The 21,374-nt window shown below is 53.0% G+C and overlaps 1 protein-coding gene across 5 annotated transcripts in view; it reads right to left on the minus strand.

Moving 5' to 3' along the window:
• OSBP2 (oxysterol binding protein 2) overlaps window positions 1-21,374 on the minus strand; it is a 90,955-nt gene that overhangs the window by 38,240 nt on the left and 31,341 nt on the right. Inside the window, exon 1 of one of the 5 annotated variants that reach the window (XM_066200160.1) lies at window positions 13,429-13,790. The exons of the other annotated variants lie outside the window; for them this stretch is intronic. Coding sequence (XP_066056257.1) covers window positions 13,429-13,693 — 265 coding nt within the window. The 5' untranslated portion in view covers window positions 13,694-13,790. Of the gene's footprint in view, window positions 1-13,428; window positions 13,791-21,374 lie in introns of those variants that run through there. 5 annotated transcript variants of the gene reach the window in all.

A 21,374-nucleotide genomic window follows, 5' to 3' on the forward strand; every position in this document is an offset into this window, starting at 1 on the left:
GCTGCCCCTGGATCCCTGGCAGTGTCCAAGGCCAGGCTGGACATTGGGGCTTGGAGCAGCCTGGGACAGTGGGAGGTGTCCCTGCCATGGCAGGGGTGGAAGGAGAGGCTTTAAGCCCACCCAGCCCAAACCTTTCCATGATTCTATGAAAATACGCAGAATACAAAAGTCAGGAGTGGGAAAGCACAGAGCATCTCCATTCCCATCACTGCAGCATTCCCAGCCTGGCTATTGAACATTTTATTGCTGCAATTACAAAATGATGATGTTCCTGGTCAATAATCCTGAGCAGCACAGGCTGCACTTTGTCTGAACTGCAGCCATGCACTTCCCGGCACAAAGGGCATTTTCACAACACCCAAACACCTCCAGTAAGTTGAAATTCAGGCTGCAGAGTCACACAGATTGAGTTCAAAACACACCAAAAGGCAGGGTTTAAACTACAAACTGGATGGAAACACTGAAGAATTGGAGATGAAATGCAGCATGTGATCAATGCAAGACTCCATGTGGAAGCAGTGGAGAGACCCAATCCAACAGGTAACCCTGGGAGCCACTGGTCATGGCTGCTTCTAAATCCATGCAAATTCCAATGGAACTTTTACAAGTAAGCTAAAAGAGCAGACAAATTCAGGGTAACACGACCAGAGAAGGCAAACTTGAGACATGAGGTGATTTCTGGCAAGTCCTCACCAGCCCATGGCCAGTTTGGGATCCTGCACTCCCAGAGTGTCCCAGGAAAGGACACCCCTGATGGCACGGGGGCTGGGAAACACATCCCAAAGGGACAGTGACTGGAAGGACAGGGTTGGGGTTGAGCAGAAGTGGGAGAAGTCAACTGGAGATATTTTGACAATCCACAAGGAACAACTCAAGATACTCGGGAAGCAAAACTGGAGAACAGAACAGCGACGGAGGGGCAGCTGTGACACACAGAGCCCTGTGTCCCTGTGTCCCTGTGTCCCTGTGTCCCTGAGTGCAGGAGAGACCTGGAGGGGCTGGAGCAATTTCAGGGGAAGGAACGGAGCTGGGGAAGGGAATGGAGCCCCAGGAAAGGCTGAGGGAGCTGGGAAAGGAGCTCAGCCTGGAGAAAAGGAGCCTCAGGGGGGACCTTGTGGCTCTGCACAACTCCCTGACAGGAGGGGACAGCCGGGGGGGTCGGGCTCTGCTCCCAGGGAACAGGGACAGGAGGAGAGGGAATGGCCTCAGGCTGGGCCAGGGGAGGCTCAGGGTGGATATTGGGAAAATTCCTTCCTGGAAAGGGTGGTCAGGCACTGGCAGTGCTGGAGTCCCCATCCCTGGAGGGATTTAACAGCCGTGTGGATGTGGCACTTGGGGACATGGGGCAGTGGTGGCCTTGGCAGTGCTGGGGAAACAGCTGGACTTGATGGTCTCAAGGGGCTTTTCCAACCTAAAAACTATTCTGTGATTCTATTAATACACATGCATATGTGTGTGTGTGTGTGTATGTGGGCTGAAACACAGGCAGGCATCAGGGCTGCTTTCACAAGTCTTTCTTTCCCTTGGATTTCTCCACAATCTTTCCAAAACTCTTCTCAGGAGGAGCCAAGGGAGACGCCACTTTGCCGGCTTTTGGAGGAGGTGGAGGACTGGTGGTGGTTTTTTTGCTCTGCCTTTTGACTACAATCCTCTGTTCCCACAGCAAAGTATGGATCCAACCCCTGAATCTCCTGAACAGGAATCTCAGAGACTGAGGGGCTGAGCTGGCAGGGAACACGAGAGGAGATGAAATGAGCCCAGCTGATGCTTTTGTGGGAGCGGTGGAGAGTCACAGTCAGTCCTGCTGGACACGGCCAAATGTCCCTCCTGTCCCTTGGAGCACTTGTGAATAGCAATGAGCGAAAACACGGAGGGGAAGGTGTGATTACAGGGAAATAACGGCTCATTAGCAGATAATTGGGGGCTCAGCAGCACAGCTCATTGCCAGGAAAAGACATCAATAAAGTTTAAAATAATGGCTTGATAAAAATAGAAACTTTTTCATTCTCCAGCTCGGAACATCAGCGACACAGGAAGTGCTGAACTCCAGGAGCAGTTTGGGTGCAGGGCTGGGGGCCAGCGACAGTGACTGCCCCTTGTCACACCTGGAGAATGCTTCCCTGCCAGGAATCCCTGCGGGAGAAGCCGGGACTGGCCCCAGTGGCAGGAGGCAAGCACACAGCCTCAGTGCCTGCAGCATCACCTGCAGCTCCTCATTTCCTCTGCAAGCCCAGGAAGTGTCCAGGGATCCCAGCAGGCCCTCCCAGGGCCCAAAGGGGCTCCAGGAGAGCTGGAGAGGGACTGGGGACAAGGGATGGAGGGACAGCACACAGGGAATGGCTTCCCACTGCCAGAGGGCAGGGATGGATGGGATATTGGGCAGAAATTGTTCCCTGGGAGGGAGGGTGGGCAGGCCCTGGCACAGGGTGCCCAGAGCAGCTGTGGCTGCCCCTGGATCTCTGGAAGTGTCCACGGCCAGGTTGGACACTGGGGTTTGGAGCAGCCTGGGACAGTGGGAGGTGTCCCTGCCCATGGCAGGGGTGGCACTGGATGAGCTTTAAGGTCCCTTCCCATCCAACCCATACCATGACCCTGGGAGCCATGCTGACCTTGCAGGAGGCCCCATCACTCCAAAACCCTGCAGTCAGCCTGGATATCCAGTTACCCCCCCCACCAGCCCCTCCCAAAGCTGCCTGTGCAAGCACTTCTCATCCCTGCATCGATCCCTATCAGCAGGACGGGCACAGACCCCTGTGTCCCTTTCTGAGCCTCTGAAAGACCCACATCCAGCTGGAGCATTTCCCATCTGCCCTTCACCAAGCCACCCCTGCTCTCATTTCTCTGTACCCTCTGAATTCACAGCCCACACCTGATCCAAGACATCCCAGCAGGGAGGACTTGCCCTGCCTGCAGCTCCAGGACCATCTCCAAGGCAGTACTTAGCCCATGGACACAAGCGGCATCATAAATAATTCAGTCACTCGTTCTTGTCCAAAGCACGTCAGAAAATGTACAAAACTTGTTAATTAGTTGTTTCTGTTCGTTTAGTCACTGAATCCTTCAGTATCCTGTGATTACTATGGATTTGCATCACTCCCCTACACTGAAATGGAGCAGCTGCCACAGTCTGGTGACACCATGAGCTTCGGCACAAGAAGTCCCTGAGTCCCTGAAGGGGTGACAGGCAGGAGCAGGACACCGAGCCAGGCACAAGGAGCTTCCTTAGCCAGGAACAATCCCAGAAAGGGGCAGAAATAACTAAAATTCAAACATTTTGGAGGAAATGAGGTTTTTTCAGTGCAGAAACTCACGGAACTGAGCACTGCCAGAGCTGGAGGGTGACCCCCTGTTCTTCCACAGACAACAGCAAACCCTGGCACGCTGCTACCAACACCATCGCAGGTCTTGGATGTCTCCTCCTGCATCACTGAACATCCATTTTTTATGATGCTTAAACATTTTCCAGCCCCAGGTCCATCTCCAATGTCAGCAGGGTGAGGAGGGGAGCTCACAGATGGGCTGGTCTCTCCCCCTGACATCCATCAGGGAAGGAGACTTGGGAAGCAGATGGCTGTGGAGAGCTCCCAGGAGCTCCCATCCCTGAGGATAACGTCACCCTTGGTGTACCCAGGACCATTCCCAGGGGTTCACCACAGTGAACCTGGCCCAGGATTTTTTTTTATTTTATGTTTTTTACCAGGAGCTTCTTTTTTTTTTCTGGAAGTCTCTCATCAGCAGGGAACACACACCCTGCCCCAGGCTTCCTCCCGCTCACAGAAAGCAGTGGGAGATGTGCAAAGGACACTCCTACACTCCTGTCAGCTCTCTCCTTGCTCACTAACCCTGTGAACAAGAAGGAGATGACAAGGGCCGCACTCCCAGGGAGGGGGAGCAGAGGGAGAGGGAGGCAGGAAAGGGACAGGGCTGTGATGGCCACGGCTGTGCAGGATCACAGGGGAACAGCCAAACCCAGCAGCACCAGGACAACAACGACGGTGTGCTGGGACACGGGCAGCCCAACCCAAACTGCTGCTGTGCCACCCAGAGCAGCTCAGACAGAGCACCTGAGCCTCCCTGCTCCCAAATCCAGCACCTATCGTGTCCCTTGCCTCGGGATCAGGGCTCAGCACATCCCTGATGGCCCCAAGCCTAGCCCATCCCAGGCTTTGGAGAAGCATCCAGGCTGAGCTGCAGTGCAGACACAAAGATGGAGACACGTCCCGATGGGCACTGAACCCCTCCTGAGCTGCCAGGGCTCAGCTTACCCGGGGTAAGAAGATCCAGGGGTGTCAGTTATCCACCGTCCTCCAATTCCCGAAGGTCAGGACACACCAAAGGCACAGCAGACACGTGCAGCAGCCGGGAGTGTCCCAGCCCCCCTGCTCTGCTGAGAGCCTCAGGCTCAGGGAGGATGCCAGTGGGGCAGCAGCAGCCCCAAAACAGCATCCAGCTTAGATCCCTTCTGCCTTTGGATTTCAACCCTGCTCCCTCAGAACCCAAAGGCAGGGAAAGCTTCCAAGCCCATGAAGTCCAAGCTGTGCCCGATGCCCACCTTGTCACCAGCCCAGGGCAGTGAGTGCCACATCCAGGCCTTGGACACCTCAGGGATGGGGACTCCAAACCTCCCTGGACAGCCCTTTTCAATGCCTGACTACCCTCTCCACGACGAAATTTTCCCAATATCCACCCTGAGCCTCCCCTGGCCCAGCCTGAGGCCGTTCCCTCTCCTCCTGTCCCTGTTCCCTGGGAGCAGAGCCCGACCCCCCCGGCTGTCCCCTCCTGTCAGGGAGTTGTGCAGAGCCACAAGGTCCCCCCTGAGGCTCCTTTTCTCCAGGCTCAGCCCCTTTCCCAGCTCCCTCAGCCTCTCCTGGGGCTCCATTCCCTTCCCCAGCTCCGTTCCCTGCCCTGGACACGCTCCAGCCCCTCCAGGTCTCTGTTGCCAGGAGGGTCCCAGAGCTGCCCCAGCCCTGGAGGTGTCCCCAGCACAGGGGACAGGCACTGCCCTGCTCCTGCTGCCACCCCGGGGCTGGCACAGCCCAGGTGCCCTTGGCCACCTGGGCACCCCTGGGCTCGTGTCCAGACACTGTCACCAGCACCACCAGGGCTTTTCCCACCAGTAGCTTTCCAGCCCCTGTCCCCAGGTCACCTCTCCTGCAAGGACTGGTGATTTTATGGGTGTCACAGGATAACAGACCTGTCCCCAAGGCCAGGGCACTGTCACATGTCCCAGGTTAGAGCACAGAGTCACAGTTCCACTGCCTGTGGTGAGCCATGGAGCATCCCACACGGGCCCCATGCCTGGCACCCAGCTCCTTTACAGCCAGGACAACCCCGAGCTCCCCCCGCCCCACGGGCAGGCTCAGTTCCTGCTGTGGGAGCACACGTAATTCCAGCTTTGATCCCTGCAGGAAGCACCAGCACAGCAGCACTGGTTGCACTGACAGCTGCTCCAGCAGCAGGACACAGAGCAGGGAGGGCTGAAGCCAGGCCATGCTCCGCTCCCTGCACAGCAGATCCTGTCAAAGACTTACTGCCAAAAGCTCCTCGGAACAACCAATGCGTCCCTGGAATCTCTCAGCAGCTTGGCACAGAGAGGGAGAGGGACACTCCACGCTGCACAGTCTCCCCAGGACGTGCTGCACTGGCTGTCAGTGCAGACAGATCAGGGAAAAAAAGAGAAAAGAAATAAAAAAATCCACTCCTGCTGCAGCCAGGGTCTCTATTTGCAAAGCCGTTTGATGGAGCTGGGAGTTCATCTCCCTTCCAATTCTGTAAGAGCGTTCCTGGTCTCTAATTAACACCATCAGGCTGTCAAGATGGCCACTTCCTCCCTAATTACTGTGCTTTGTAATTAAGATACAGCTAATAAACTCCTGTTATTAGTGATTGCTGCTGATCAGCTCGAGGTGCAAAGCAGCTCCTGCCTTGTGCCTGCACCCGGAGCTCCCAGGCAGTGCATCCATGTCTCAGAATCCCAGGATTATTTGGGTTGGAAAAGCTTTTTAAGGGCTCCAACCATTAACCTCCAACACCTCCAGGCCCAACCCTAAACCACGTCCCTGAACCATTTCCATGGCACCTGCACATCCTTGGGATGCATCCTCTTCCCAGCCAAGCCACATGTGCTCGTGGGCAGGAATCCACCTTCACAATTGCTAAAAATGAAAGGGAACAGGGCAGAGAGGGCACCATTGGGAAAGAAAATGAACATTTCCTGCCCCCAGCACGTGATCTGCTGCTTTGCTGAGTGCTGAGGGCTTCCTGCTGCGAAGGATGGGCTTGGCCAGCTCCGGGCACTGCGACATTCCCTGATGGCCCCGCTGACACTCGCTGCCCTACGAGCTCATCCCAGTGAGAATCATGGAATAGAATCACGGAATATCCTGAGCTGATCCACAAGGACCATTCAGTGCAGCCCCTGTCCCTGCCCAGACCCCCCAACAATCCCACCCAGGCCATCCCTGGCAGCGCTGTCCAAAGGCTCCTGGAGCTCTGGCAGCCTCGGGGCCGTGCCCATTCCCTGGGCAGCCTGGGCAGTGCCAGCACCCTCTGGGGGAAGAACCTTTCCTGATCTCCAGCCTGAGCTCCCCCTGGCACAGCCCAGTGCACATAAATACATCCACATCCACCTCCCCCAGCCCTGGGGGTCAAAGGCAGTCACGGGGGGAGGGTTTCCTTCCACTTCTGACCTGGACATCCCAGGTCACATTGTGCTCCCTGAGCTCCCACTTCCTGAAACAAAAGGATTCCACAACATGAATTATCTCCAAACATCTCCATGGATATTCCTACATCGTTATTTCACCTGGAAAAACCATCCACAGCAAAGGAAACCAGGCAGGGCCCCGTGTCAATGCACCCTGTATGACCCATGACTCAGCCTGGAGCATCCAGGCTGTATTTTAAACGAGGTGAATCCACCAGCCCCGATTAGAGATTTTAAGTGCTTTTCACAAATAAATCAGCAGCCACAACTGCTAAAGCTGCAACGAAACACCTCCACTTCCCCAGCAGCTCCAGCCAGGCACAGCCCAAACTCCAGACTCTTAACCCAGGAGCAGAACAACCAGGATGCAGCCAATGGATTCAGCACCTCCTCATGCCACAACTCTCAAGGGAAGAGCCCCCCACGTCAAGAAATTTCTAAATAAATCTGGAGAAAGGCTGAACATATCTGCTTTGGGAGTAGGATAGAGCCTATCCATCACCAGCACTCCAGCAGTCATATGTGCTTGGTCCTCCTGGAAACTTAATCCAGTTGATTCCTGAGCAGACTTTAAACACTAATATAAATGATTCCTACCTGGGCCATGAAATAAATACACTCTGCAAGTCTGCAGGGAGAGAAATGCATTTTTCCATCTCTTTTGAGGTCGCCTCTGCGTGCTGAAGCTGTGGGCCAGGTGCAGCCCAGGATGTGACATTGTTTTGAGGATAATGGTCCATGTCACCACCAAATATTAATGACAGACTGCATTTGGGTATGGTAAGAAACCCAGCACCAAACACACAGCATGGTGCTGGAGAGGGAGAGTCCTGATGGAAATGCCCTCTGAAAGCAGGAACAGCACTGCTTCTGCTGGCAAGAGCTTTGAGATCCTCAAAATTAACTAATGATAAGCTAATTATCTTAATCTGATAGCTACCCACGACCTTTCTGCGCACAGCAAGTGAAGTGTCTGCATTCCTCTTTCTCTAAAGACTTCAGCACCTCAGTCCTTCCTCCTGAATTTGGCCATAAAGCCAAAACCCAAGATCCCGTCAGCTCTGACTGAACAAGATCAGCTCCTTACACAAACACAGAACAAAGCATCTCCTTAAATCCATCTTCTCCTTCCTTTCTCTCTGTATAATCAAAAGAGCACTGGCACAATTTGTGCCATCCCCAGCCCTGGAGGTGTCCCAGGCCAGGCTGGACACTGGGGCTTGGAGCACCCTGGGACAGTGGGAGGTGTCCCTGCCCATGGCAGGGGTGACACTGGAGAAGCTTTAAGGATCCTTCCAACCCAATCATTCTGAAATATTGACTCATTCAACCCAAAGATTCAATAATTTGTTTTATCTCACAAGCACAAAAGGAACTCCTAAAGCCACCCAAAGCCTCCAGGCTGAGCTCTTCTGCTCCCAAGGAATCTCCTGCTGAGCAGAGTCAGGCCCAGCTTTTCCCTGGGCTGCTCATTAAAAGTCATCAGCATTTTAAACATACTTCAGACAGCTCCTTTCGAGCAGATAAGTGGATTTAAGGACAAAATTTTTGTAGGAAAAAGAAAAAAATCACAGCATGACGATTTCCAAATGAAAAGCGAAGCCTCCTTGGGATACATTTTCCCATCCAAAATATTGAATTTCCAATGGGGAATGTGCTTACCAGAGCGACACACTTTGCACATCACAGTTTTCACAGTAAATTGGTTTTAAAAGCCAACATTTTCCCAGCTTTGGGGTTCAGTTAGCTGTTAAAACATGACAAATATTTGTCTGTTATGTCCCAGGGACAAAGCCTCTGGGTTTGTCAAATTTGTTCCACATGTGTGAAAGGGATGTTCCCCCACCAGACAGGGAAAATTTTTCCAAGTCACTGCAAGGCTTTCCCAAAATACCACCATAAAAAGGGGGAAAGACATTTTTGGGGGCAGAAAAAGACCAGGCCAGCCACAGAAATACCCCAGTCTCACCTGAGACACCCTCGGAAGTATCTCCCCAGGTTCTTCCCTGCAGTTCCCAAGCCCACTCCCCATTTCTCCAGTGCTCACCACTCACCTTCCCCCAAATTTTCACACAAGGCTGGTTTCAGCTTTTGATGAGAATAATTCTGGTTTGGGGCATTTTATTCTCCACTGAAGCCTCGTTATGTAAAGCTCTGTGCAGAACTCCTGGAACACGCATGTCCTTACGTCACCCAGCTGGAAAAACAGCTCGAGAAGGAAAGCAAAGGGAAGGGGACAATCTGGATTTGATAAAAAAGATTTTTTTTTTTTTGGTCATCTGAAGCCAGCTGTAAATCCTCAATTGCTTGAATTTTGATTTGACCTATTTGCATTCCTCCTTTCCTCCCCCTTTTCTGGGGGAAGGAAATTGCATTTAGATAAAATAATTTATTGTGAGGTGATGCTTGAGAGCAGGACGGGACCACAGGTTGGAGCAGAGTGACGCAGAACCGTAGGATCATGGAATGGGTTGGGTGGGAAGGGACCTTAAATCCCATCCATTTCCACTCTCTGCCATGGACAGGGACACCTCCCACTGTCCCAGGCTGCTCCAAGCCCCAGTGTCCAGCCTGGCCTTGGACACTGCCAGGGATCCAGGGGCAGCCACAGCTGCTCTGGGCACCCTGTGCCAGGGCCTGCCCACCCTCCCAGGGAACAATTCCTTCCCAATACCCCATCCAGCCCTGTCCTCTGGCAGTGGGAAGCCATTCCCTGTGTCCTGTAATTATCCCAAACTACATCGAAGAAGCAACATTTGGATTTGATCATCACAAGGGCAGGTGTGAATCACCAGGTGTTCCCAGGTCCCTGCAGGCAGACCCTTGGAACACAGCAGGGATAGAAATAAAACACAAGATGTGAAGAGCTGCCAGTGCCCAGGATCAGGGGGCCTGTCTCTGGTCTGCAAGGAAAGCAAAGAACATCCTGCAAATCCTCATTTCTCACCATCAATCCCCAGCCCCTCCACTGATGAATGATGGAATGGGTTGGGTTGGGAATGACCTTAAAGCTCCTCCAGTCCCACCCCCGGCCATGAGGAGAGACACCTTCCATTACCCCAGGGTGCTCCAAGCCCGGTCCAACCTGGCCTTGGACAATCCCATGAACTGTTGCGCTGCCATGAAGCAACACAAAAGCTGAACTGAAAGGCAGGACCCACCCCCAGCCTTTTCCTGCTTCATCCCACTCAGGAAAAAACACCAAAATGGGGATTTCTGCCCCAAAGCAGTGTAGATTTGGGCAGAGCATCCTTTATCCCATAAAGGACAGTGCTCCTGCACACCCAGCACTGAGCTCTACTGGGAAACACCTGGAATAACACAGAGGGCAGTAAGGGATGGCACATTTTAGTGCACACCTCAAATCACAGCTCAGTGTTCCTGAAGAACATCTCTGCCTCTCACCACAGCGTGGGCAGGGAGCAGCACAGGACCGGTACAGCAATGCTCTCATTCCATCTCAACTCCAAAGGAATTTGGCTCAGAACTAGAAAAACACACCCTGACACCACCACAGGGACTGATTTACCCATGACAAACAGACCGATACCCTGTGCAATTAAAGGCGCCCAAAAAGAACAAATTATCAGCAAAATTCTGTATTTTGGGGTTTTGTATTAAAACTGAGTCGATCTGGATTTTTTTAAACACCTGAGAAAGGAGGAACCCCACACTTTGTCCTTCTCCAAGCAAACCCAGCAAGGGCTGTCGCACATGAATGCCTGCAGGAGAAATTCCACACGTGCTGCGGGGGGACAAACGCCCCCTCCCCACCCCGGGCAAACACCGCTGTAGAGCAGCCCCTCCATCGCTCCCCAGCACAGCAGGGAAGCCCCAGGGATCCATCCAGAACGTCGGGAAGGCCACTAACCCTTGTGGAATTTATTCAGACAGCCGGCGTTGCAGAAGGAGCGGAGGGATCCCGTCTCCCAGCAGCCCCTACCCTTCATCCCCTCCGCGGGATCGCTCTCGCCGAGGCTGCCTCCTACATGGCTGGGAGCTTTAGGATGGAGGAAAACCCACAGGAATGGAGAGAGAACGGCCAAGGGGAATGTCCTTATTCCAGTGCCACGCTTCCCATCATCCATTCCCGGCACATGCCGGTAGCAGGGCACTACGGCTCCATCACCAAACCGGCCTCGTACCAGCATGCACCACGGAGCAGCCCTTAACTCCATCCCTGCCGGGAAACGGCCTCACCCTGCCCAAAAAAACCAGGACAGAGAACGCCACCAGCAGCCCCAGCCCGGGGAGGTTCGGCCGGGGCCGGCTCACGAGCGGGGCTCTTAAATACCCAGCCCCAAACTCAGAGGGATGCGGTGTTTTGGGGAGGGAGGGGGAGATTTGGAAGCTTGTCCCTTTAAATGCTGCTGGAGGTTATTTTTAGGACGTTGGCTTAAAATAAAGATCAGAATTCCTTTCTTTTTTATCGGAAAGTCCGTTACCCATTTTAGTCGCTCAGCCACATTTCACATCCCAACAGCTCTGCGACAAATCCTCGGGGGCTCCTCCAGCCCTGTCCTGCCTCGGATCCATTTTCTTGCCCCTCCATTCCGAAACCAGTGGATTTTCCCAGCTTTAATTTTCCCAGTCTCGAGGGAATGAGTAATTCCTGAGGAAAAATGCGGCATAAATCCCAATTCAGAGCCCAGCAGCTGCAGCCGGGATCTGCCGCGGGTGTGCAGGGGGATCCAGAGCGTGGAGCAGGAATTGGGAATCTCCAGGACCCGCACGGATTAATAGTTTGCATTTGATCATTTTTTTCCCCACTCCAGCTGGATTACAAGGATTTCACAGCAAGAAGGAAACGTCTGTATTCCAGCTTTTAAGTTGGAACCACTTTCCGTGGACACATTTAAATACAGAGGCAGGGACTGTGCAAGAATTCTGGGTGGAAAAAAAGAGAAATTCAGCCAGATCACACTATCTTTACTCTGTGCATTCCGGCCAGGGAAACTAATGCTGCCAGTGCACATACACACAGAGATCTTATTAAATTACTGGCATATTTATGGCTGGTTTAGGTAAGAATCAGCAGTTCTCGAGGGGAAAATGACCACAACAAGAGACTGGATTTTCAATTGGAGAGGAGAGGGAGATCTTGATGGGATTTAGCTCAAAACAAGCATTTCCAGTTCTGATATGAGATCCAAGGACCAGCTGGAGGCAGGATCTGCATTTTGACATTGAGACCAGAGTTAATACCTACAGAGGGCCATACATACACAGACACACACACATTTATATTCCGTATCACATCCTCATTCCCAACCCCTGATCAGCATGGATGGAGGAGACACAGCTCCACTCCTGCTGCAGGAAATCAAGGCAGGATCATGGAAAAAAACCCTACGATCCTCTCCGTAAGGATCACATTCCCAAACTGCCACAGCTCCGCATCTCTCTTGCCAGCTGCCCCCAGCCTCCTCCTGCCAATGTTACAGGCACACCCCCAGTCACTCAACTGAACATTAGGAAACCAGACCTCGAGTTCCCTGTTTATGAAAAGACTGCAGGTGTATCCCTGGATTTAGCTCATTCTGCTGCGAATCAAGAGTTACCTGGGTCCCAGGAAAAGCAGAAGGTGCCTGGGAAAGGCTCCCTGCCCCGCTGCTCTGTGTCAGGATGAGCTTGCTCCTTTCTTTCCATGGGAAATGCTGGAATCATGATGTTACTTCTTGCTGAGCAACTAATACTCAGGAGGTGACTCAGGTGGGAACAGAAGTGAGGCCGTGGAACACCCAGGGCTGGATGAGGGGCCAGGGAAAGGCTGGGATAAACACAGTGAATGAGGGGAACCAGGAGGAGACCATCCATCTCCCCATGGCACACAGAGCATCCCACAACACACCCCCAGACCATGGATCTCCCGGCAACATCAGATCATTCCCCTTCCAGAAACTGTATCAAATTTACAAAGCCGTTTAAAAATGCAATTTCTACCTTCCAAACATTTTATGTGGAAGAAAACAAGGCGGGCAGGTCAGAGGGTGGCTCTAGTCTGGGTTTAGTCTGACTACTTTTTCAAGTTTGATGAAATTCCAAAACAAACTGGAGAACTTCAAGAATTCTGTTTTCCCATTCCCAAGCATTCCCAGCAACACTCCCAGCTGCAGTCGCTGCACTCTTCAGCCTGACACCTCCTTTATCATTATCCAGTTAATCCAGAAAGCATCCATAATCCCTAATTTTCTAGTATCTTCACAGCTCTGCCACATCCACCTCCCAAACTAACTGATAAAAACATCAGGTGATCGTTACAAAGCCCTGCCAGGAGCAGTGGGACCAAACCACCTCAAACTCCAGCTCATCCATGAAAACCGATTGGAAATGCTTTCTTCGGAGCAGTTACAGTAACTTCCCCCTGGTTCAGAGGTTCCTTGCACTAGACAGAATCATGGAATGGGTTGGGTGGGAAGGGACCTTAAATCCCATCTCGTTCCAGCTCCATGGGGTTGCTCTGAGCCCCGTCCAGCCTGAGCTGGGGCAGGGTGGGAGGAAGGGCCACCCCACACAAGGACCCTCTGGAGACCCCTCACATATGGGAACATCCGTCACTTTATCCATTTACAACCAGTTCAAGTGTCTGACCAACTCCAGGGGCTCTCCCACACACTTCCAAACCCACTGCACACCCCAAAGGCGCCCGGCCCCACACTCTGCTTCCAGCGAGCTCAGCCCCCCTCCTGCCTCCCCCAGGCTGGATTTAGGGAATTACATACTGCGTTTCCCACAGCACCTCTTCCTCATCCAGCGCTCCGGAGGGGAGGCAGGGACGGGGGCTGCGGGATCAGCGGCGGACGGCTCCGGCCCCGGGCCAGCCTTCCCCCGGGACGCTCTCCGCAGGCTCCATATCCTCATCGCTTCCCTTCCCTGCCCCTCTCCGCAGCTCAGGGCTGGGAGTGCCTCCTCCTCCTTCTCTTCCTCTCCCTCCTCCTCCTCCCTCTCCTGCACCTCACTCACAGCAGCTGCGCTGCCCCAGCACATGGAAAACGGGCTCAGAAAAAAAAAAAAACAGGAACTTGGGAAATTCCACCTTTTACAAGTTTCCAGTGGAAAAGCCCCAAACCAGCCCCTTTTTGGGGGTCTCTTCTGGAGCACATCAGCGGAGAGCTGCACATCAAGAGAGACAGACATTCCTCGCCCAATTTCAAGTCCTTGCTTCAAATCTTAGGGTGATAAAATGTAACACCTAAAAATAATTCTGGAGACTTGTGCCTGCACTGAAATACCTTTTAATACACTAAATATAAGATATTAAATAGTGTTATTTACTGTATATAACCTAATATACCTTGAAATACTCTTTCCAAGATTGCCTTGAAATACTCTTTCCAGAAATGCCCCAAAATAAAACAGCTGCGCTCATTTCAGGTGTTCCTGCTTTAGGATTGTTGTGTTTTGTAGGCAGAGTTATTCCCAACCCTCAAATTATCTCTCTGCTCCAACTGCAGGGATTGTCTCTGCCCCCTGCAGACACAAAGGAGAAGTGGCCACTTCCCTCTGCAAACCCTTCATTGTGTTGGAAAGCACTCAACACACCTTCATCCTCTGCTGCTCTTGGAGCTTTTAATAAAATTTGATTCTTTGAAGTGTTTCCTAGAGGGGTGGGTGTCCCTCAACTCCCCAGATTCCTTCTGTCTGTTTGAAGTATTATGCCCAAAACCACCCCACATAAATTCACACACACAGGAGTGAAGTGTGCGTGTCTTAAATATCACAGAACCATGGAATGGGTTGGGTTGGAAGGGACAGTAAAGCTCATCCCACTCTCCCAGGCTGCTCCAAGCCCCGTCCAGCCTGGCCTTGGACACTTCCAGGGTTCCAGAGGAATCCACAGACCCCCCGGGCAACTTGTGCCAGGGCCTCTTCTCCAATCCTTCCTGGTCCTCTCCTCCCTGATAGGAAAAGCCAGTCTCCCCGCACCTACATTGTCAGAAAACTTTCAGGACTTCCAAAAGGAAACACATTCAGCACTTTAAACCTTCTCCGGGCAAGGAGATAACACTGGATCTTCTCTCTTGCTCTGTGTGAATCAAAGAATTATTTACATAGTAAAAGGCAAAGAAAAAAACCTACCAGTTGTACTGGGAGGGGATTTTCTTTCCTGACTGAGAAGAACTCCAGCACCTGGGTATCACCAGGAAACACCACTGCAGGTCCTGAGAAGTTTAAGCCCCATCTCCAGGCTGCAAATGTCAACCCAGGGATGCCCAGAATCCAGAGTGGTCCAAGGCCAACCACAAAGGTTGTCTCCAGAGGAACAGCTCCCTGAAGGCTCTACAACAGCTTTGCCCAACAACAGGCTTTTTTTTTTAACAGTTTGCTCCCAACTCCATTTATTTTATTCCTCTCTGCTGCTGAACTGCAAGAAACTCCCACCTGCCCCACCTTGGTGACACTGAATTCCATGGTGGGTTTGTGTGCTATGGAAATGTCGGATTCTTCAGTTCCACAATCAACCCTCGAGAAGGGAATCAATGGAATAACCAAAACATCCTTGTTTTAGTGTAAACAGGCAGTTAGAAGAGCACACATGTGAGTTTTCCATCACACTCCAAGAGCTCTGCTTCCAGAGTGCTGGAGAAATTTGGTTCATCCAGGAGCTCCACCCTGCAGCCAGGGGCTGGAGAGCAGAGGCAGAACCTGGAGGGAATTTGAGGTTTTTTTACTCCTTTCCTTGTTTAAAGCCAGACATTCACCCTCCAGCACATTTCCTCTGCACTGCTTACTGACAAGATGCCAAGGAGGGAAAGGGAGCAGAAGAATGCACCTCTGGGTCAGGCTCCCCAGGACAGAGAGGGAAGGGAGGGGCCACTTGAGCTGCCTTAAAACTGGCCACAGAAGGAGAAAGAGAAGTGGTTTAGCCGGGAATTCCAGAGTCAGTCACACAGACAGAGACAAAAATGCACGGAGTCCATCATTCCCTGCAGTCTGCAGCAATGACATTCAGGCAGGAGCCCTCTCCCAACACTCCCCATGCAGCATCCAGGTGAGTGAGTGCCCTGGGATGGCAGCAGCTCTCCACAGGAATGAGCTGTGCTCCTCCAGCAGGGAATCCTGCCAGGAACAAGCACACCCTGCACCATTTCTGGGAAGAGGGAACAGTCTGGCTGTGCTCACGGGCTGGCTGCAGGTCACAACTCCGACCCTGGCAGCACTGGGAGCACCAACCTCCTCACCACCACACAACCCCAGGATCTCTGAGGCTGGAAAAGCCCTCCCAGGCCATCGAGCCCAGGCTGTGCCCAATGCCCACCTTGTCACCAGCCCAGAGCACTGAGTGCCACCTCCAGTGCCTCCTTGGACACTCCAGGGATGGGGACTCCAAACCTCCCTGGGCTGACCTTTCCAGTGTTTAACAACACTTTCAATGAAGGAAAATTTTCCTCATGTTCAGCCAGAACTTCGTCTTTATAAACCAACCTCCATGGCTGGAAAACCTTCACCTGCAGCACCTGGAACCCTGTTTAAAAAGGGTTAACAGCTTCTGTACCCCTCCGTCCTCTCCCAAGTCATTGTCAGCACCTTACACCATCAGATCCTTCTTGCTGCTGCTGTCTGCACACGAGGGTTCAGCCCTTCCTCCCTCCATGCGGTGCCACTGTCACCACTGCGTTCCTAAATCCAACACCCACCACACCCCTCAGCAAGGCTCTGGCAGCAGTTTAAGCTCCTACCAGCACACTTCAGGGAGAATCCCAAATTGGGTGTTTATCATCCTGTCATGCTTTCAGTCCTCTTTGTTTTCCCTTCCCTTGCCCAGCTTTAACTGTAAATGAATATTTGAGTTCCTCGTGAATGAGTTACTGCCAGAGGGAGTGCTGCTCCCTGAGGAAACTCATTTGAAATTGGAAACACTCCTTAGAGCTAAATTTTTAGTTGAAGCTACAAATCTAATAACTGAGGTCAAATCTCCCTGGTTTATCCCTCTCTAGGAGCAGCATCCCTGCCAACATGATGCTATTAGAGCACCACAAGAAGCTATTTTCCATAGGAAAAGGCGGGCTCTGGTGCTGCATCCATCCTTGGAGCAGTGGCTCTGCACTCCACGCTAGGTTTGTGTTTCAGCTCCAGCACGGCCTCCCGGGGGAAGCTGGAGCTGGATCCCTGCTCACACTTGTCCCAGGACAGGGCTCCTGCAGGAGAGGCTGCTGAGCCCACCCAGGGCACCAAACGTCCTCAGCTCAGCAGGGCCAAGACCCCCAGCAGAAGCAGCATTCCATGAATCCCATCCCACCCCTCGCCAATGGAGGAGGCTCCAACTCACTACACAAGAGAGATTTTCCTCAAATAAAATAAAAAGCTGAGCAGGATAAAAGTGGCCTTATATCCTCTGCAAGTTGATCTTCACTCCCTAAAGTGACAATTTTTAGCTGAAAGACTCCTGAAACTGCACAAGAATTCTCCGTTTCCCAGGTGGATCAGGGGAAAGAGCCCAAAGGAGCCTGCGCTGGCATCAGATTCCAGGAGGAGGAGCCGAGGCGCTGCAGGAGCACAGGCACCACGAGGGGCCAGCACAGCCCAGCTGGCTGAGCCTCGTCCAGCCCGGAGGGTGGGTGCGGGGGGAATTTGGGGGTTCCCATATGCTGTGAGCAGCCTGGGGGCTCTGTCTGGGGCTGGGAAAAGGGGCTGGAATGCTGGGAGAGGAGGAGCAGCTCCTCCCCAAGGAAAAGCCGACTCTCCTGCCCTACTGAAGCGTCTAAGCAAGGGCTGGCCGGCAAATCCCTCTTTTCCAAGACATCCATCAAAGGCCAGTTGCAAAGTGAAGCACAGGCAGCAAATAATCTCGGCGCCTCCAAGGCCGGGCTCCCGGCAGGGACAGGGCTCACGCAAGAGCTGGGAAAGCTCGGAGCGCACGGAGCTCCGCGGGCAGCCAGGAATCCATGGAAGCCGCGAGCCAGGAGAGGGCAACCTGCTCCTGCTGCATCGCCTGCGACGGGAGCAGGGAGCAAACAACACGGCGGGAGAGCGCCCAGCAGGACAGGCCCTGGGGGTGCTGTGACAGTGTCCGGACACGAGCCCAGCGGTGCCCAGGTGGCCAAGGGCACCTGAGCTGTGCCAGCCCCGGGGCGGCAGCAGGAGCAGGGCAGTGCCTGTCCCCTGTGCTGGGGACACCTCCAGGGCTGGGGCAGCTCTGGGACCCTCCTGGCAACAGAGACCTGGAGGGGCTGGAGCGTGTCCAGGGCAGGGAACGGAGCTGGGGAAGGGAATGGAGCCCCAGGAGAGGCTGAGGGAGCTGGGAAAGGGGCTGAGCCTGGAGAAAAGGAGCCTCAGGGGGGACCTGGTGGCTCTGCACAACTCCCTGACAGGAGGGGACAGCCGGGGGGGTCGGGCTCTGCTCCCAGGGAACAGGGACAGGAGGAGAGGGAACGGCCTCAGGCTGGGCCAGGGGAGGCTCAGGCTGGATAATAGGGAAGTTTCTTCACTAAAAGGGTGGTCAGGGTGGCACAGCTGCCCAGGGCAGTGGGGGAGTCCCCATCCCTGGAGGGATTTAACAGCCCTGTGGATGTGGCACCTGGGGACATGGGGCACTGGTGGCCTTGGCAGTGCCGGGGAATGGAGGGATTTGGGTGATCTTTGAGGGCTTTCCCAACCTAAACAACTCTCTGAGTCTGTGACTGCAGTATGCTCAGCTATCCCATGTACCTTGCCCAGAGGGATGTCAGAAATCCCACGGGCATGGAAGCCACACACGGCTCTGCAGGTGCTGTTCCCTCAAGCTGTGAGTCCCAGCATTTCCCTGATACCAGAGTAACAAATGAATATCCAACTCAAACTCCTTTGTGTGCAGGGAGCGCCCTGAGGGACTCCCTGTGCCCTGCCAGGGTTGCACAGAGCTGTTGTATCCCACCACCAATCCAAACCCCATTTTCCCTTCTGTGCCCAGGAGCAGGAGCTGTTGGGCTTCATTACACACCAACACCAAAAGGTTTCCTGCCAGTCCCTCATTCCTCAGTGTCCAACAGCTCTGCCACCTCCCCCTGTGCCCCAGCCCAACCCTCCAGAGATGCCTTCAGACCCACTAAAGGCTCAGTTTTCACTCAGTGACTCATTTCGAATTAGCAGGGACTGTTATTGTTCCCAGAGCTCAAACCTGATTTACTTCCAACAGCCTTTTTCTGTGCCAGGTAAAGAAAAAATCCCGTGGGAATTCTGAATGACTGACAGTAACAGTGAGATACTGAACTGGTTCCCTAAGCCGGGAATCTCCCCCTTGGTGCTCCCAGTTGTATGAAAATACCTGTTGTGCTGCTGAACACGGCATTAAAAACCACTCACAGGTGAAATTTGCCTCAAAAATCAGTAAGCAGAGTCTGTGCCCAGCACTGAGAGCTCAGGGCACCAGAGCCACGGTGAGCAAGGACTTTGTCCCCTCCCTGCAGCCCCACCTCGATGAGGACACCACATCCCTCACCACACCGGGAACCTTCTCAGCTGGAATTGTTCATCCCACGGGCAGGGACACCTCCCACTGTCCCAGGCTGCTCCAAGCCCCAATGTCCAACCCGGCCTTGGACACTGCCAGGGATCCAGGGGCAGCCACAGCTGCTCTGGGCACCCTGTGCCAGGGCCTGCCCACCCTGCCAGGGAACAATTCCTGCCCAATATCCCATCCATCCCTGCCCTCTGGCAGTGGGAAGCCATTCCCTGTGTCCTGTCCCTCCATCCCTTGTCCCCAGTCCCTCTCCATCTTTCTTGTAAGCTACCTTCAGGTACTCTCACCCTTCGGTTCTCCCAGTGGATAAAGTTTTGCTTTATCTGTGTGTTCAGTCCCCTTTCATGTGTCGCTTTTCCAGAAACCTGTGAATCTTAGTTTGGGAATAAGGTTTTCCAGCACATAAATACAATGCATGCTCCCATTTTAGACAGTACTAGAAGTGCTTGAAAGTTTTGATATTATTTTTAGCACAAATATTTTTGAAAGCCTTCCCTAGCTAAACCTGGTATGTCACTGGTACTTAGGGAAACCACTTTTTTTTTCGCCTGTTGTGAAAAATAACAAGTTTGTAGTATATGAAAGTGTTTTCTTGCTCAAACACCAAAGCCTTGTCACCAAGGGTGAGTCTCTCCTGGTTCCCTGCCAAGCAAGCACTGTGTATTCCCTGGGATCTTAAAAATCCCCCTTCCTGCGTGGGTGCAGAAGTGGGAAGGATGATCCCTGTTGTTCCTTCCCTGCTGCACTCACTAATATTGACTGAGTTTGTCATTTTGGGAACTTTTCACTTGAGCTGGGATGAGCTCAGCACAGATGATCCCTCCTCGCTGGGCCCCAGCCGGGCACTGGGAACGATGGGAACGGGACAAGATGAGCTTTAAGGTCCCTTCAACCCAAACCATTTCATGATTCTGTGACCCTGCAAAGGCCGTTCCAACCCTTTTGGCTGGAAGTCACGAAGTGCCACTTGCAATTCCCCAAGGGAAACGATTAGCCCTGAGTTAAGGTGAAAAGTGGGCACAGCTGCCCAGGGGTCACTGGTTTGGGTTTTGCAGCCTTGCCAAGTGACCTTGGGAAGTTCTTCTGTCAAAAAGATGTGTGGAAGGGAGGAGATTGTGTGGAAGCAACAAAAAAAGAGGTGCTGAGAATGAGAGAAAGCAAGCACTGACTTATAAAGAGCTGGAAAACATGGAATGATGGAAATCCCCTCACTCAGGCCACACACTCACAGTGTCTGTCCAGGGCACAGGGGGAAAGAGCCATAAATAACGAAATGAGGGGAAAAAACAGATTCAAAGAAACACAGGAGATGGGCATGGGAGAAACACAAACCTATAACAAAATCCACAGCATTTCTGGAAATAATAATAATTTGTGGTACCTACAAACCTGGCACAGCAGAGACCCTTCTGCCCTGGTATTTATCACTTTATCAATTTATAACCACTTTTTCCCTGCTATTTATCAATTCCAGGAGTAGCACAATCCTCACCATAGGAATTTATCCCTCTCCCTCCCATTTTTGCTGGAGAAGAATCTTGCTCTCCAACTTGCCATGGAGTGAACTGAGCCTTATGTGTACAACAGGATACTTTGGCCCCTGGGTTCTGCCCACCCTCCCAGCTCCCACAGGCACCAGGCAGGACTGAGCAAGGACCCAGAAGCATTTCTCTTCCCAGTGTTCGTGCACCAAACTCCTTCTGCATCAGCTCAGCCAACAAGGGCCCTTTCCTTCACCACAGCTGTCCCAGGCCACCCTGGTGAGGAGAGAAGGGGCCAGGCGTGCCAGCAGAGCTCAGAGAATCGTGGAATCACTCAGGTTGGAAAAGCCCTCTGAGATCATGGAGTCCAACTGTTCCCAGCACTGCCAAGGCCACCCACACGTGGGTACCCAAGTGCCACATCCACACGGCTGTTAAATCCCCCCAGCAACAGGGACTCCACCATCTGGGCAGCCCGTTCCAAAGCCTGACCAGCCTTTTCATAAAGGAATTTTCTCCAGTATCCAATGTAAACCTCCCCCAGAATCCTCGTGCTGCACATCCCACCCCCTCCTCCGGCAGGAGCGTTTTCCCGAGCTCCGGCGTGGGCACGGAGCCTCCTGCCCACCCCTGCCCTGCTCCTGCTGTGCCAGCCCTTCCCAGAGCCTCACCCCCGGCACTCCTCTGCTCTGTCACGTTCCTGTGTTTATTTCCAGGGGGTGATTGCTGCAGCCTCACCTGGAATGCT

The sequence above is a fragment of the Chamaea fasciata genome, unplaced genomic scaffold (assembly GCF_029207755.1).
Source record: "Chamaea fasciata isolate MVZ Bird 193981 ecotype frontalis unplaced genomic scaffold, bChaFas1.0.hap1 SCAF_18, whole genome shotgun sequence".
Taxonomy (NCBI): Eukaryota; Metazoa; Chordata; class Aves; order Passeriformes; family Sylviidae; genus Chamaea; species Chamaea fasciata.